At 44.6% G+C, this 16,224-nt stretch overlaps 1 protein-coding gene across 2 annotated transcripts in view; it reads right to left on the reverse strand.

Annotated features, from left to right (window-relative positions):
- LOC308361622 (MAU2 chromatid cohesion factor homolog) overlaps positions 1 to 4,485 on the reverse strand; it is a gene marked incomplete at its 5' end in the record, with an annotated part of 13,069 nt that extends 8,584 nt beyond the window's left edge. The window contains 8 exons of one of the 2 annotated variants that reach the window (XM_080834030.1): positions 1,936 to 2,082; positions 2,198 to 2,353; positions 2,626 to 2,653; positions 2,773 to 2,867; positions 3,004 to 3,099; positions 3,208 to 3,273; positions 3,754 to 3,771; positions 4,252 to 4,485. In XM_080834030.1, coding sequence (XP_080690156.1) covers positions 1,936 to 2,082; positions 2,198 to 2,353; positions 2,626 to 2,653; positions 2,773 to 2,867; positions 3,004 to 3,099; positions 3,208 to 3,273; positions 3,754 to 3,771; positions 4,252 to 4,485 — 840 coding nt within the window. Of the gene's footprint in view, positions 1 to 1,935; positions 2,083 to 2,197; positions 2,354 to 2,595; positions 2,654 to 2,772; positions 2,868 to 3,003; positions 3,100 to 3,207; positions 3,274 to 3,753; positions 3,772 to 4,251 lie in introns of both variants that reach the window. The other variant, XM_080834029.1, reaches the window with a different exon arrangement.
- Between the last annotated feature and the right edge of the window lie 11,739 nt (positions 4,486 to 16,224).

Consider the following 16,224-nt stretch of genomic DNA (forward strand, 5'->3'; position numbering starts at 1 on the left):
GTGTGTGTTGAGCTCAATGACCCCCAATGATGTGTGTGTGGAGCTCCCTCCTTTATGCGCTCTTCACACATGACCATCAACCCATCCACAACTGAAACACTATTATCAAGTGTGCAGATGATACGGCTGCCATCAAGCTCATACCACCCAACCACAGGAAGGAGGTTGGGGACCTGGCAACATGGTGGGCCAACAATAACCTGGTCACCATAAAAGACAAAGGAGGTTATTGTTGATTTTAGCACTACCAAGAAGAGCCCACAGTCGTGTCCACATCACAGAGAGGCTGTGGAGAGAGTCACCAGCAGTGGTGGGTGAGGCTCAAGAATGCCTTTCTTTCCTGAGGAGCCTAAAGGAGTGCCAAACTCCCCCAAAAGCGGCTCGTCAACTTTTACAAATGTTCCGCATAGAACATTCAAACAAACTGAGAGCCTGGTACAGCAGCGGCATCAAAGCAGATCACACACGCCCTCCAGGACATTGTCGAATAGAGAGGCCATTACTAGAAAGTCTTCATACCACTCATTGTGTGAGGAGGGCTAAAAACATCACAAGAGACATCACACACCCTGGACGCCTAAACTCACGCACTTCGCATCAGGCAAGTGCTGCAGATTCATCGACACATGCACAAAAAGACTGAAAAACGTTTCTTCCCAAAAGCTGTGGCACTACTTAAACTCCCACATCTCAGACTAGACTGATGTGCCGTTCAGGCTCTGAGTATAGGGCAGTTCTTCTTCACCACCCACAAGTCATTCGTGCAGACAGCAGTTTAAAATCCTTGAACATTTGTTTAAAAAAGATATTTGCATTCAATTCAAAATTCTATTTCAGAATGGACAGATGGTAGGATCAAAGAATGCATTGATGGAAGAGTTCTGAATGCATTGAAGACACAATGGGATTAATAGAAGGAACTCATATATACCATACTTTAAGATAACAAGAAGCTTGTTAGATGAACTTGAACTTTACACTGTAAACTGGATAGAAGTCAGAGGTCAACTCATTGTTTTCCCCAAATACATGCTAGGTAGAGAGCCTAGGTTCTGGAATGTTGGGAGAACTTTGCTCTACGAAATTAATCATTTGTAGTCTGCATTCTGATAGTTGCACAACCTAGTTAGTCTGCATTTCAACAAGACAAATTACTTAAAGAACACACTGTATGAGAAAAAAAATACTTTTCCAGCAAAATAAGCTGCCATCATGATATTTATGTATACAGCAGGCTACTAGCATGACCTACTGTACCTGTGGACCAGAGGTTATCAGTGCATATAATACAAATAGCTGTCCATTGGCCACCATGTGGGCATTCGGAGAATTGCAGCAAACATCTTAAGCGAGAGATGAGTGTGAAAGCATGTGACTGCTGAACATCTACTAGAACATCCTAATCTTTCTTGATGAGTAGCTGTCTGTCTGCCTTCTATGGGCAAAAGAGATGCAGCAGCACATACTACTCTTCCTTGATGAGTACCTGTCTGTCTGCCTTCTATGGGCAAAAGAGATGCAGCAGCACATACTACTCTTCCTTGATGAGTACCTGTCTGTCTGCCTTCTATGGGCAAAAGAGATGCAGCAGCACATACTACTCTTCCTTGATGAGTACCTGTCTGTCTGTCTGTCTTCTATGAGCAGAAGAGATGCAGCAGCACATCTTACTCTTCCTTGATGAGTACCTGTCTGTCTGTCTTCTATGGCAGAAGAGATGCAGCAGCACATACTACTCTTCCTTGATGAGTACCTGTCTGTCTGTCTGTCTTCTATGAGCAGAAGAGATTCAGCAGTACGTACTACTCTTCCTTGATGAGTACCTGTCTGTCTGTCTTCTATGAGCCGAAGAGATTCAGCAGAACATACTACTCTTCCTTGATGAGTACCTGTCTGTCTGTCTTCTATGAGCAGAAGAGATGCAGCAGTACGTACCAGGTAGACCAGCACACACATGTGCTCTTTGGGCAGCCAGTGGAAAAGATCGGCAGGGTTGCTGGGTAGGATCTCGTCATCGTGGAGGGTGGAGATGGTCTGGATACACTGCTGCAGTTGCTTCAGACACGGCTTTACACTCTTCACCTGTAACCACACGCACTCAGTCATTGATTACTGGCTTGACTAGGACTGATTGATTGATTGATTGATTATCTATAGTAAGATTAGGGAAAGGGTAAGGAGTGTGTTGTGTCCTTGCCTGTCCGGCGTCCAGGTAGTGTGTGACCTGCAGAACCAGGAAGAAGACGCGCAGGGACTCCTTCTGTATGGGGTTTCCCTGCCAGTTCTCCACGATCTGCCCACACAGAGTCAGCAGGGGGTGTACCTCCGCCATCTTACGCTCCATCAGAAGGAGCTACACACACACACACACACACACACACACACACACACACACACACACACACACACACACACACAGACACACACACAGACAGACACACAGACACACACACAGACACACACACAGACACACACACATAGAACGTTCCATCAGCAGGAGCTACAAACACAACGTTTCATCGGTAAATTTAAATATTTTTGAAATATTCTGTGTTGTGTTTTGCATGGGCAAATGAATCAGAAGAATGCACTCACACTAATTTCACTTGGGGGAAATCCACTTACCATTCCTTTGCTCAGGAGAAATAGAGCTCTGTCAAAAACAAGGACAATTAAGCCACTTGAAGTGGGAACATTGGTTGAAATAAATCACAAACAGTTTAAATCTGAAATGAAGGTTTGGCATGGATTTTTTATCTGAATACACTTTACCTTGTGTATTCTGATCCAACCACTCTTGCATATTCTGCCCCCACACCCAACAGGTCACATGCAGACACCAGGTCTTTCTCCAGGGTGTGAAGTTGCTAGAAGGAAAGAAAATACACAATTAGAACATTTGTACTCTTCATAATTATCTTCCCATTCTGGTGAGGTTCTGAATTTGCGGGACATTCACCGCCAGACGGCAGTGTAGGTATGGTTAGGGTTAGGGTTACTCACCGCCAGTTGGAACAGCAGACGGCAGTGCCAGTATGGAGTCTGCTGGGAGATCTGAATGGCCTTTCTCAGGAGGGGCTTTGCAGAGTCCACCAGATTCTGAAATGAACAAACAATAGATCTTTAATGAACCACTGAAATCATTTCAGATAAGCCAATATTGTATATATACAATTATAAATAAGTCACAATTGTCTAATGTGTTACCTGTTGGCAGTACAGTTCTGAGAGAAGACTTGCCGCTTCAAATTTGACATCTTCAAATTGTGCAACCTAGACAGCTGTTAAGGAACCCTACCATGGACACTATGACAACTGCGTGATTCTATGACAAACAACTGGGTTATTAGCAAAAGCAACACAAACAATTATCCAACAAAGAAATGCACCACAATTTATTTTTTTGCATCTTTGCGTTCAGAAAGCATTTTTTATACATCTGTAAAGATTGGGGAAATGTTTTGATCTCAAAAGGCTTCCTTATGGCGGGCGTCCCCCACATTATCAATTAAATTCAATTCGAGGTTAGACAGGACTCTACACACACGTCAACATAGAGCCGTATGCTTTTCTTTCCGTAAATTGGAAAAAAAATCGTAATGTTAAATGCATGCTTGTCGACTTCCAACGAAAGCTATAAAAGGCTAACCAGTTTATCCAGTAGGTGCAGAGAATATGTGGGGCAACATATGTGTGTACTACTCTAATTAAGAGTTAATTAAAAGTTAAATGAGGCTTGTCACAAAAGGATACTGGTTGAGATATGTACCACTGTGGAGAAAAAGGGAAATAATATTAAAAGTCAAGTCAGACCTTTGAACAACTTGCACAGTTCATCTCACTAGCCAACTACCATTTTTGCATCAATAAAGCTAACTATGTAAGCTAGTTAAAACAGTAGTCTAAGCATGTGTAAGCATACATTTTACATGGCTGTCTTATCGGTGTTTTCTTAAGTGGCCATGCATGTCATAGTAGCTCACTGCAGATATCACTTCCTTGCTAGAAGTAGTGAACTTAGCATAGGTTACGATACAATCAACCACTGGCTTTAATCAACGATAGCTATCTAGCTGGGTAGCTAGCGATACTAGCGGAGGTATGCTCTGTCCAATTCCAGAGGACCGATAATTCATCTCGAAGACTTACTGCAACAAAAGTCACTCTGTCAATGTAAAACTTATCTGGCTAAGTTAGCTTGTCTCTGTATCCCCATTATCTAACTTTTTTTCATAGCCCAACGTTAGCTACCGCTTTCTCCAGGTGACTCCGGGCAAGATCGGTGTTCTTCGTGTGATGGTAGAGAACCGAACCGAGCTGAAGATGTGTTCTTGCTTCAATCCGCGGAGGAGGTTTAAACTGGAAAACGGCTTGTAGACAGTGTACACAAAGTCGTATTTTCGGTGGACTTGAAGTACGGAAATGCTCAGCAAAACCGAGAAGTGCGAGATACCAGGGTTCCGGGGATTCACCACCAGTCGCCATTTTGATGTCAATAAAAACAAGAAGCTGTTTAACTCTCGCGTGAATGCAAGTCCTAGAACGAGAACGAGATGTGTCCGAGTGTTGTGTTTCGGGAGTTGTAGTCTTGTTATGTACGTGCTTACGTCCACTTTCAAATGGTGTTGTTAAGGCTGTATAACTTGTTTTAAGATCAAACAGAGGCACCTTGAGGACTTGTCATAGTTTATTGACTGAAATTAGTCATCGTATATAATTGCCTTTGTAGCTAATGTCCCTGATGGGAAGCCAGCATGGTTTCCCCCTTCCTTTCAAACTTTGCCTCTCCTACTTGCCACCTTCTCAGGCATGCACACTGTGTCAAGCCTTCAGTTGTGATGAGAAGTGTGACAGATTGAAAGGCATGGGTGCATTTGCTGATCGGTCATTCCGCCCTGTGACATTTTGGCATGATTCTCAATCGTAACTATTGTAAGCATTAAATGTAGCTGATTGAACCACATTTAGTAAAGCTAATTTGGTTTCTCGTTTCGTTTGCAGTAGGATGTTCTTTATACTTTTATTCTTAAACTTGAAGTTTTTACTCTTCAATATTACTGTTGTGTAAACTTAAACGACCTGATTAATTATCATCAGATAATATTTTCGGCTTCAAACTTTACACGATGCACAAAAGGACACAACCACAAGAGGGAGCCAAAACATAACCAAATGACGAGGGCGAGGAAATACATGAGCTCATTTGTAACAGAGGTTTAATCAAACGTAGCCTAATGATGAAAGTGAAAAGAAAACAAATCAATCAAACAACGACACAGACAAACACGCGAACAAAACAGCAACGCCTATTATATCCCAGACGTTCTTGAAGTGATGCAGCGTTGGTTTTATAAAAGCAATTGGCACTAGATGGCAGGATTAAACAGTTGCCGTTAGCTTTTATAGGTTCTAATCACGACGTGCCCCGAACTTGACCTTGACAAAGTGGTCCCAGTGGTCTTTTCAAAACTATATTTGGCTTCACCCTTCAACACACCTAAAGCAAATAATATATATATATATATATATTTGCATTTTTCATCTTCATAGCATAGAGTGCAATCATTTAAAAAAATTGTAATATATTTTTATTTTGTAGATGCAATGGCCAATTAAAACCTTAGTAAGGTGAGCAGTAAACATGGTGTGAAAGGAAAATGACAATTGTACTTTTCTTTTCACTTTGCAATAGATAACACACAAAGATTTCTCACTGCACTAAGTATTATTTTCCATACCGCGCTCCATCATTTATGTCTGTTGGTATTTTATGTATGTGTATGTAGGCTATATGAATGTATGCATGCATTTATCTATTTATTTATTCATCTGTTTATTTCTTGAAAACTTTGACCATTGCAATATTTCTGATGAGATTTTATGAAGGCTCCAAAACAACCCTACTCTGTACCCCTGAATGGTCCCTCAATGGTGACTAGGAGTAGGTCTGAATGCCAGAGAACTGAGAACCGCTCCGGCCTGCCTGTGTCTACCCTTGACTTGAGAGAACCACTCCGGTCTCCCTGTGTCTACCCTTGACTTGAGAGAAACGCTCCGTTCTGCCTGTGTGTACCCTTGACTTTGACGGTGGTCTTTCCGCTTCCCTGCCATCCAGGAGACACCAAGAGCCAGCACAATCCAACCCAAAGTGCCATGAGGTGAGGTTTGCTCTTGGAGGGGAGGAGAAGCAGGCTGAGGCTTGGAGCCACTGGGCCTCTCAGAGGTACAGTTGCCATAGGTACCTGCACGTTGCCATAGGTACCTGGGAATGTGCCCGTGAAATAATGGCTCATTTGCATGTATTCAAATGAAGCATGAATAATTTAATACCCAGTCCTGGAGACCAATAAACAACGGCTATTCACACACACATTTGCATCCTGCTCCCAGCTCTCTAAGCCGCTGGCTGTGTGGGAGAGGTGAGGGGGTTACAGCAGACGGACAGGAGCAGAAAAGCTCACACACACACACACACACACACACACACACACACACACACACACACACACACACACACACACACACACACACACACACACACACACACACACACAGACAGGGTTACAGAAGACGGACAGGAGCAGAAAAGCTCACACAAAATGGACCTGATTTGAATGACCTCGCACGGAGAAAGCATGTGTATGTTGTTCAAAAGTTATATAGTTCTGCACTTTTCATTGCTGTATTAAACAAAATATGTTAGGGATGATGAGTCAAACGAAGGTTTTTAGTTCTCTCTTTAGTAAATGTAATCACTGACCATAACTTACAACCTTTGCTAGAGATTGTGAGCTTGAAAGACTGCTGAGTAGAGAGTAAATGGTTATCACCTTCATAACATCACTGAGGTATTCTGCTTCACGAGCACCTACTAGTGCATCATGAATGTTTGTCACATTAAAATGCTCTGAAAGGCATTATGGGGATCATAAACAGCCTTGTAAAACTGGCCAGTAAGAGGCATAAGAACCTCAAACCATCGGAAAAGAAAATAACAAAGCACACAAGACCACGATGTTTGTTTTTCTTGATAAAAAAGGGTTTAATTTATTTAAGTTAATTTAATACATTTAATATGTATTATCTATTAATGCCATCCTCAGCTCTCTCCCTCTCTCTCTCTCTCTATCTTTTCTTTTCTGGCACAGCTCTTCCTTTTTTCTTATCCCTCCTCTTAATTTTATAAGATACAGCATATTGGCACTTATGGAGTGGCAGTGTTGTAAAAGGACTGGGGTCAGTGCATTACTGATCTGCCTCCATTAGAGTGGAGCGGTCCCTCTCAGTCAAACACAACCTCCGCTCTTCACTTCCAATCCAAAACGGCTTCCTTCAGGCTGATCCAATCAAGCGCTGCCTTTGTTCCTCTTCTCCAATCCCGTGCAGCATCCGTTGAGCTGGTCCAATGAAACACATCCTGTAACCTGCTAGTCTCTCTCTCTCTCTTGAGCTGACCAAATTGAACACATCCTCCATTCCATTTTACAAACACAGCCTCCACTAAGATGTTCCAATTAAACCACGCCAATTGAACAACCTGAATTATCCCCTTTGTCCCAGTGATCCTGTAAAGTACAGTCGTTCCCTGTGGTTTAAATGTAGTTCATCCTCTCACGCCAATCTAACCCACAGTACTTGAGGCCTATTCAAATGCTACCTTTCTCCCCTTGCACCAATCAAACGGAGCCTTTGGGTACAGATGTTCTATATTCTTTTATGAAATGCCCCTCTTAAATTATAAATTAACCACACGTGAAAACCATCTGTCCCTGGTCCCCTGAAAATGTACAGTGCAAGCAGAACATTTTTCAGTAAATTAATTACAGTTGAAAACTAAAACCCTTACTAAGATATGCAATGTGTTGTGATATACTGGGTGGTATGCCACCTTAAGAGAGCTGCTGATGAACAGATGCCGAGGGAGAGACTCATAGACTGATTTTAAGGGGAGAATTATATTTTTCCTTCATATGAGAATGTTATGTGCTGTATTTTGACTCCAAAAATTACAGTTTAAATGATAAAATGGCGAAATATCCTCAATATTATATTTAATCATGTGAAATAGCCTTTGTTTAACCATTAGAATTATACACACATGCATACATAAACAATCGATAAAATATATAAGACCATTCTGTGATTGATCATGAAAAGGCAATTGAAATGTTTTGTTAGCTGACTAAAATATAATTATTTAATACAAATGAACAGGCATGTATTGCTTTCAGCCTTCCCTCTTTAATGGCTGCACAGTAAACTGTAAGGATATTGTTTTTCACACATTGCTCCACTCCACAGCAGTGTAGCTGTGAAATGTGTGTGTGCGGTTCAGTGCCACTGAGAAACGGATCATTTCTAAAACATGCATGTATTTCAGGGGGGGAAGCTGATGACATGTGTGTGCTTCGGGGGGAGGGGGGGGGGGGGGCTGATGACATGCGTGAGTTTCAGCGGGGGTGGGGGGGGTTGCTGCTGTGACTAGCGTGTGTGAGGGGGGGGGGGGGGGGGGCTGCTGTGACGAGTGTGTTTCAGCGAGGGGGGTGGGGGCTGCTGTGACGAGCGTGTTTTAGCGAGGGGGGTGGGGGCTGCTGTGACGAGCCAGCTTTGCATGAGAAAGGCAGAGGTCCTGTGAACCCCCTGCTCCCTGTGTGTGGATTCAATAGCCGCAGCATGGTTAGCATGACAAACTGTGCACTAAGTTCTCAGACTCGTTCCTTAAACCATCCCCTCCTCCCTCCCTACTCCCTCCTCCCTCCCTCCCAATGGTCCCTGAACCCCCCCCCCCCCCCCCCCCCCCCCCCCCCGAGCCCTGTGTGCTCTGCCGCCCCCTGCTTATGTGGGTTTGCCCTTTTTTGTGTTGGTCAACAAGGCTTCCACTCACAGTTTAGATGCTGGTGATGTTGAAATGGATACAAACGGCACTCAATAAATCATGTGTGTATAACCCTTTGGATTACGTCTCCAATTACAATTTTTTTGTACTTTTAATAAGAGAAAATACACATTTACTGAACAGGATTCATATTTTTGGCAATATCATCTGCATTTTTGTTTCACTATGACCTGTGCACACAATTATTGATCACATTCTCAGTTGAACATTCAGTATGTGGAAACAAATACACAATTTTTTGACATTACAGAATGTAAGCTTTGGAGAAAAGGAAGAGTGAGTGCAACGCTACCAGTTTACGCAGATTATCTCCAATATAAATGGAACCATTTCAAAAGGAACCATGGAGAAATATCCTGTTGTTGAGTTCATGGTAGTGTAGTAAATTATATTGTTTTTGATGATAAAAAAAATCTAGTTCTAGTTTGTGTAACCGAGGTTAATTTATAATTTGACTAATAATTACACAAAGAAAATAGCATTATTATTATATTATTATTTAGCTAGCAATAGGAGGTTCCCATATGGATGGTTTGAGCCGCCGCTGTTATCCCCTGGAGCGAAATGAACGAATGGTTTATTCCTGCTGTCCTTAAAATGATTTTAAAATCACTCCTCCCTGCACTATGGTAGTGCTATTGACTGTCATCAAGACACACACACACACACACACACACACACACACACACACACACACATATAGGGTTTAGACCTTCTCACTGGTTATTTTGTTCAATAATGATAATGAAATTAAAATAGTATAACGCGTATATTCTGATTTGGAAACACAATTATTAGTAAATAGCAACAAAATCCAGGGAGAATACACTGACAGTGTATTGAGATGGAGCCCCATTTTGACACACGTAAAATATAAAACAATTTCACTGAAATATCTATTCATTTCTGAAACATACATTATATTGTGTAGGTGAATGTGTTGTGTTCAAATTGTGTAACATAACACAAAAGCTGTACATTGATTATTTTGGGGCTAAGTGAAAATGAAACGGTCTGTCCATAATGCACACAGATTTCAATGGGAGCATACATGTCTTTATGTCTCATTACTGTGGAGTATCTAAAATGGAGGAAGAAACAGAAGGCAGTAATAAAATGGTTATGGTTATGTAATGCTATGGTTCCTAGCCTGCAATAATGCCTGGCGATGACATTATCGGCTGTTATGGAGTGTGGTCCTGTTAATCTATGCACACATATCAGTGAATGTGAATCTAAAAAGAACTGAGGGTGCCTGTAATCTTCTTTACTTTTTGTGATATTTTCTGAAATAACTATAGTCAGTCACTTTTACCAATTTCAATAATCAGTTTAAGAGGTTTTCTGAAATTGTTTGTGATTGGTTCTGTTTATTTAAAAGGCAAAACAACAACAATAATGACACCCTTGTCTGAACAAGCAATTAGCTGGATGCTAATTTCATTAATTACCTTAGCTACCTCGACAGGATGCCAACAATGAAGTAGCTTGTGTTTAACTAGCTTGTCTAAAATAGCAACTGCTAGCAGACTCAAAAGACATATACAACATATCCAGCAGCTGTCTCTTATGTTGACGATAACCGTACTTTGACTGATAACCGTACTGGTGCCTGTGTGGTTAATACTTAATTTCCTGTTTATTTATCTCTGAAAAATCTGTGTGTCTTTACAAGTGTTTGTAACCCCCCCCCCCCCCTTTTTTTTCCTACGGTGAGGCGCATTGTGTTACTTCCTGGTATGAAATGCACCGTACAAATAAAGCTTGATTTAATTTGATGTCCTCTCACTTGAGCTTAACTACAGGTAGTGTCTAATATGTGAAATTATTTTATTAAACAAGTAAATACAGGAGCTAGCCAATGGCTCCCTATATTGGTACATAGACAAAACCAGCGTGCATGTCAGAAACTGGCATATAAAGAAGGATTACTGTAAAACTCTGTATGTATCGCTATACATTATTTCCTTGTCTTTACTGTCAAAACTCTTTCTCTTTACATTATTTTCTTGTCTTTACTGTCAAAACTCTGTATCTCTATACATTATTTTCTCAGTCTTTACTTCCAGTCTTTTCTTCCACTGGCTGATGAGCCCGTTCTCTGGGTATCATGACCGTCATGACTGGCACTGCTGGGCAGTTGGCTACTAATAGCAGTCTTACGAGGACATGGGCAGACGTGAGGGGCAGGGGGGTCGCCTCTCCTAATCTTCCCAGCTCTGTTTACAAAAAGAGGCTTGTAACTCCCAGGTTTATCCCCAGTGAGAGTGGGGGAATCTGCCATGGCTGCTGAGCATGTATATCAGGCCATCACACGGCTCACTGGAGTCACCGTGGGTGGCCCATGGTCAATACCATCCTCTCCTCTCCGCTGGCTGAGCAGAATGGGCTAATCTCCCTCTCCATTCAGGCCAAGGCCTCTCCTCTCTCCACCTCGTGGAGTCTGAGTCCCTGCCGCACCGGTCAGGCCCTGGTCTCAGGTCAGGCTCTGTACGGGGGTGGGGTGTGGGGGGCGTGGAGGAGGTGAACGCACAGGAGCCTATTTCACCCGGGGCATTGGAGCAGGGTGGGTTGGTGAGGGTGTGTGTTTGTGTGGTGTGTGTGTGTGTGTGTGTGTGTGTGTGTGTGTGTCAGGAGCCTATTTCACCCAGGGCATTGGAGCGCACCGGGGGTCACTGGAGCATGGCATGAACCAACTGTTGGGGGAAAACAATAGGAGGTGCGATCCCCACCAAACAAGGCCAGTGTGTGTGTGTGTGTGGCTGCTTTATTCCGCTCCAGCCGCCTTCCTCAGTGCTCATCTCTGGCCCTCACAGGGGGAGTTCATGCCCAGCTCTTGCTCTCACAGGGGCCCCTCACAGGGGACATTTGGGACGCTCTGTCTCCTGTCTGAGCCAGGCCTACATCATTGATGATGCGGCACCCAACATTTAAGAGAAAGACTTCCATAGTTATTTTACCCTGGTAATTACACTGATAACACACTCTTTAAGACCAAACAAAAATAAATCAAATCACACAAAAATAATTGAGATTTTTTATTAAGGAAGCATCTTAAGAAGAATACAGCTGGATCAGTACGATTGCATATTCATGTACAGAGATGTTTTAGTGTTTAGCTTCACAGCAATCAACAAAGCACTGAGCACAAAGAAATATGATTTATCTTTTTAAGAACTACAATTCTCTGCTGATAATTCGCTGTCATCTACTGGTATATGTTTCTTTTTTAAACTGAACATCCTGGTCTCCTATAATGTGAAGGCAACACTACAGCCCCATTTAAAGAATGATGATAATTATCAACAATTCAACTAATTCAAACATACAATTCAAACTTACCAACAAATACCTTACTTACCTGTGAGAAACCAAAATATCTCTATGATGTGTGACCATACCGTGCTCTCCCACTTCTTCATGCATTTAGCAGAGGACTGGGCCTCCTGAAGCAGGCTGGATGGTCACAGCAGAGCACAGGGCCTCCTGACGCAGGCTGGATGGACAGGGCCTCCTGACGCAGGCTAGATGGTCACAGCAGAGCACAGGGCCTCCTGACGCAGGCTAGATGGTCACAGCAGAGCACAGGGTCTCCTGACGCAGGCTAGATGGTCACAGCAGAGGACAGGGCCTCCTGACGCAGGCTGGATGGACAAGGGGGTACATTTCATATCTGCGTGGCTTCTCCCTTGTGCTCTCTTGTGTCTGAAAAGATGAAAGACATAAAAGCACATTTAATATATTTCCAATGGCCATAACATGTCTGAGAACAACACAAAGAAAGGTTCTGTTAAAGGCAGCTGTCACTAACGGATGGTAGTCCCCTTCCGGATGGTAGTCGCGCACATCGCGCATGCTCAGACACAAACGGTTTACATATAGGGCTTGTTTTAACGCATAATTTGGGTTTATTTAACGGTATATTTAATAATGTTGTAAACGGTTTAGAGCATAAGGCTCAACGTCAACATATGGGGCTGTCTTAACGCATAATTACAGTCGACAGTGTTGAAAACTGACGCATGCGCGATGCTCGCAACTACCATCGGGTAGCGACTGATTGGGTAATGCGCATGCACGACTACCATCCTGGAGGATGGGGGCAGGGCTGAGGATGGGGCGGGGCTGGAGTAAGCGGACTGGAGCAGCATCAGGATGAGTCGACGATTCCTCCTTTAATGGGGAGTGCAGAGTCAGCACCGATGACAAGGCACGTGCATCTGTGTGTGCGCCTCTGTGTGCGGCTTGTCTGTGTGTGTGTGTGTGTGTGTGTAGTTGCCTCTCAGCCAAGCCCCAGCCACGCCACTCTGTTTAGCAGCACAGCCCTGAATTAGGAGGGGGGGGGGGGCGCCTAGACTTCATCAGGCACCCAGATGACCCCAGATGACCCCGTGGCTCATAGACAGACTTGGGTCACGCTGAGGTTGTCTGGGCACCCTGCCTGACCCCTGACCCCAGGCTGCACATGGAGGCCCTGAGGGGGAGGAGCCCTGGGTGTCTGGACCCTGGGGGGTGGGGGGTGTGTGTGTCTAGGACCAGACAAATATCACCTCTGGGATTTGGATGGAGACACAAACAACTGACCCCACTAAGACTCTGGCCCACTGCACCAGGCCCTGTCTGCACCAGCCAGCATTAGGGAGTCTGGCTGGGTAATGATGCAAGACACAGAGAGAAACAAACATGGCTGCCCTCCCTGGGAGGGGTTTGGGTTCTCAATGATGCTTAAATGGATACATCAGAACCCTTCCATGCCAAATCTGTTACACAATTTATTAAACAGGATTGCCCTAATAATCTACTTATTAAGTACACACGATTACCTAAATTATCTAGCAATTTAGTATACAGGATTGTCTAAATAATCTACCAAATTAGTATACACAATTGCATAAATGATCTGCCGAAAAAGAAAGTTTTGTGTGTTTTCACCATGTCCTCTCTCACAGACTAAAAGGACTTTCATAAGGTGATGATTAGGGCCAGACCTTAAATACCAGACAACAGCGGGCACTTAACAGTCCCATGGACCTCTGGCAGAGAGAGAGAGAGAGAAAGAGAGGGAGGGAGAGACAGAGGGAGGGAGAGAGAGAGAGAGACAGACAGAGAGAGAGAGAAAGAGAGAGAGGGAGAGAAAGAGAGAGAGGGAGAGAGAGGGAGGGAGAGAGAGAGAGAGGGGGAGAGAGACAGAAAGAGAAACAAACAGAGAGAGAGAGAGAGAGAGAGAGGGAGACAGAGAGAGAGACAGACAGAGACAGAGAGAGAGGTAGAGAGAGTGAGGGAGACAGAGAGAGAGAGAGACAGAGAGACAGACAGAGAGAGAGAGAGAGAGAGAGAGAGAGAGAGGGAGAGTAAGGGAGACACAGAGAGAGACAGACAGAGAGAGATAGAGAGAGAGAGAGAGAGAGGTAGAGAGAGGGAGGTAGAGAGAGAGAGAGAGAGAGAGGGAGAAGTTAAATGATTTATCAGCATATCAAAGCAGGGGGAACTGTGTGAGGCTCTGGAGGGAGCAGCCTGGGAGACGGCGTGCCTCATCCTGCTGACTGGAGGCCCAGGGAGCGCCTCATTTATTCCCTGTTTGGCTGGAGGGGGGGTGGGGTGCATGTGAGGGGGACTGGTGATGCGTGTGGGGTGCGGGTGGGGGTGCGGGGGTGGCTGGGGGTGGGGGGGGTGTAGCTGGATTGTGTCTGGGACGCGGAGGCGGCTGTGGGTGCGTATGTGTGCACAGGCAGAAAGGAGGGGAAAGGGGTGGCGGACGGGAGGGGGATTGTATTTTCGGGGAGAGAGAGGGGTTGCTAGGCTCCTTGTTCAAATCAGGCCGTCTGTCTGATGTCCCATTAAGATTTGGGATGGTGGGGGGGGGGGGGGGGGCTGAGGGGGGTGGAGCTGTTTAACCCCCCGCTAGACTGCTGCTCTCGGGGGCCATTCTTTAGGGAGAGGGGAGCGCTGTCTGCTGCATACTAATGCTGCATCACCCAGTCCTGGATGGAGGGCTTGCATGAGAAGCAGGGTGCTCCCAATGAAAGGCCTCGCTGTAGGGACGCTGCACAGAGGAGGAGCGGCATGTGTGTAATATGGGCCGCATGTGTGTAATATGGGCCGCATGTGTGTAATATGGGCCAACGCTGGCAACCCTGGCACATGACCAGTGGCTGGAGGTACATCCAGTTTTGGAAACAGCTTGCTAGCAGTACGCTTACCCTTGCACACAATTCTGAGAAAAAAGGTCTCTGGTTTTTATATATTGCATAGCATGTTCTGACAAAAAGAGTATATTTCTCACAATGCAAAAATGTGAACACTGTTATACATGGGAAAAGGATGATGTAATGGACGACCACAAAAGGAGACTGTGACAATGACATGAGTTGAGTATCACAATACACAAACGTCCCTGTGCCAGTTAGTGCAAACTATGACCATGGGGCCTCTCACGGTGACTAACACGAGGTCTCAGCACTGGAGGACAGGGTATCTGCTTGAGCTCTCTGTATTTTAGCTTAATGTTGTTTTGGGGGGAGCATTTTCTCTCCCTCTAGTGACCACAGGGGTCCTTTTTAAAAGAAGCGAGTAGTCTTGGCTGTCAGAGCTCCGGCTCCTCTCTCCGGCCAACAAAGATGTCCGTGCGGCGCCGATTAGAAATACGTGTCATTGGATCACACCTCGCATGAATCAAGCGCTTTCCCTGCGCCATAAGAGACCGTGACGGAGCTCTGAATGGGGCCCGGCTGCGGCTATGCCAACAGAGGGCCGGGGGGGGGGGGGGGGGGTCGGGCGAGGGGGGGGGCCCCGTGGGAACCTCCTCCTCACACATGGGGGGCTTAGTTAGCCATTGTTCATCTGTTTAACACTGCCTTTAAAAACACCTTCATAGACTGGGAGAAGCAAACTGTGGCCCACATCTACAGAACAAGGAAGGAGAAGAGGAAGAATGGAGTGGCCAAGGAGAGAGGTAGAGATAGAGAGAGAGAGATAGAGAGAGGGAGATGTGCAGATGGGCCAATGTGAAGTTTGCCTAGATATTCCCAGATACGAGCTTAGACTAACATCTAGCATTGATGAGAGCAGACAGGAGTCTTCAACAACAGGACAGAGTATACCTCAACAACAGGACAGAGTATACTTCTTCTGCTATGTTTCTGTCTACTAAAAGAGCCTTCAACAACAGGACAGAGTATACTTCTTCTGCTATGTGTCTGTCTACTGAGAGAGCCTTCAACAACAGGACAGAGTATACTTCTTCTGCTATGTGTGTCTCTGTCTACTGAGAGTGCTTTCTAGTTGTGGGCTGACACTGATGTGAATAACAATGACCTTGCTGAAAGTGA

Source organism: Sprattus sprattus (assembly GCF_963457725.1).
Source record: "Sprattus sprattus genome assembly, chromosome: 3".
In the NCBI taxonomy this organism is placed as follows: Eukaryota; Metazoa; Chordata; class Actinopteri; order Clupeiformes; family Clupeidae; genus Sprattus; species Sprattus sprattus.